Source organism: Sinocyclocheilus anshuiensis, unplaced genomic scaffold (assembly GCF_001515605.1).
Source record: "Sinocyclocheilus anshuiensis isolate Anshui unplaced genomic scaffold, SAMN03320099.WGS_v1.1 scaffold1069, whole genome shotgun sequence".
In the NCBI taxonomy this organism is placed as follows: Eukaryota; Metazoa; Chordata; class Actinopteri; order Cypriniformes; family Cyprinidae; genus Sinocyclocheilus; species Sinocyclocheilus anshuiensis.
In genome coordinates, this window is record NW_015557150.1 from 451,686 (window position 1) to 451,941 (window position 256).

The 256-nt window shown below is 58.6% G+C and overlaps 1 protein-coding gene across 1 annotated transcript in view; it reads right to left on the bottom strand.

Annotated features, from left to right (window-relative positions):
* LOC107678142 (dihydrolipoyllysine-residue succinyltransferase component of 2-oxoglutarate dehydrogenase complex, mitochondrial-like) overlaps window positions 1-170 on the bottom strand; it is a 32,567-nt gene extending 32,397 nt beyond the window's left edge. Inside the window, exon 1 of the mRNA XM_016473309.1 lies at window positions 18-170. Coding sequence (XP_016328795.1) covers window positions 18-167 — 150 coding nt within the window. The 5' untranslated portion in view covers window positions 168-170. The remainder of the gene's footprint in view (window positions 1-17) is intronic.
* Between the last annotated feature and the right edge of the window lie 86 nt (window positions 171-256).

A 256-nucleotide genomic window follows, 5' to 3' on the forward strand; every position in this document is an offset into this window, starting at 1 on the left:
CACACACACACACGTACCTGTCGCAGGGAGGAGATCGAGTGCCCGAGGCTCCGGGTGAGACAGCGGGAACGGGACAACATGTCGTCAGGGTGGACCGAGCTCACTGCAGCTCTCACGGCACAGCACCGGAAACAGCGCCGCCGCGAACCGGAAACCCCGCGGAGCATACCATGATGAATCAGAGAGGGGGGAGTGGAAAGTACCATTGATTTCCCACTCGTCTTACTTTACGCGTGTGCATTTAGCAGACGCTTTT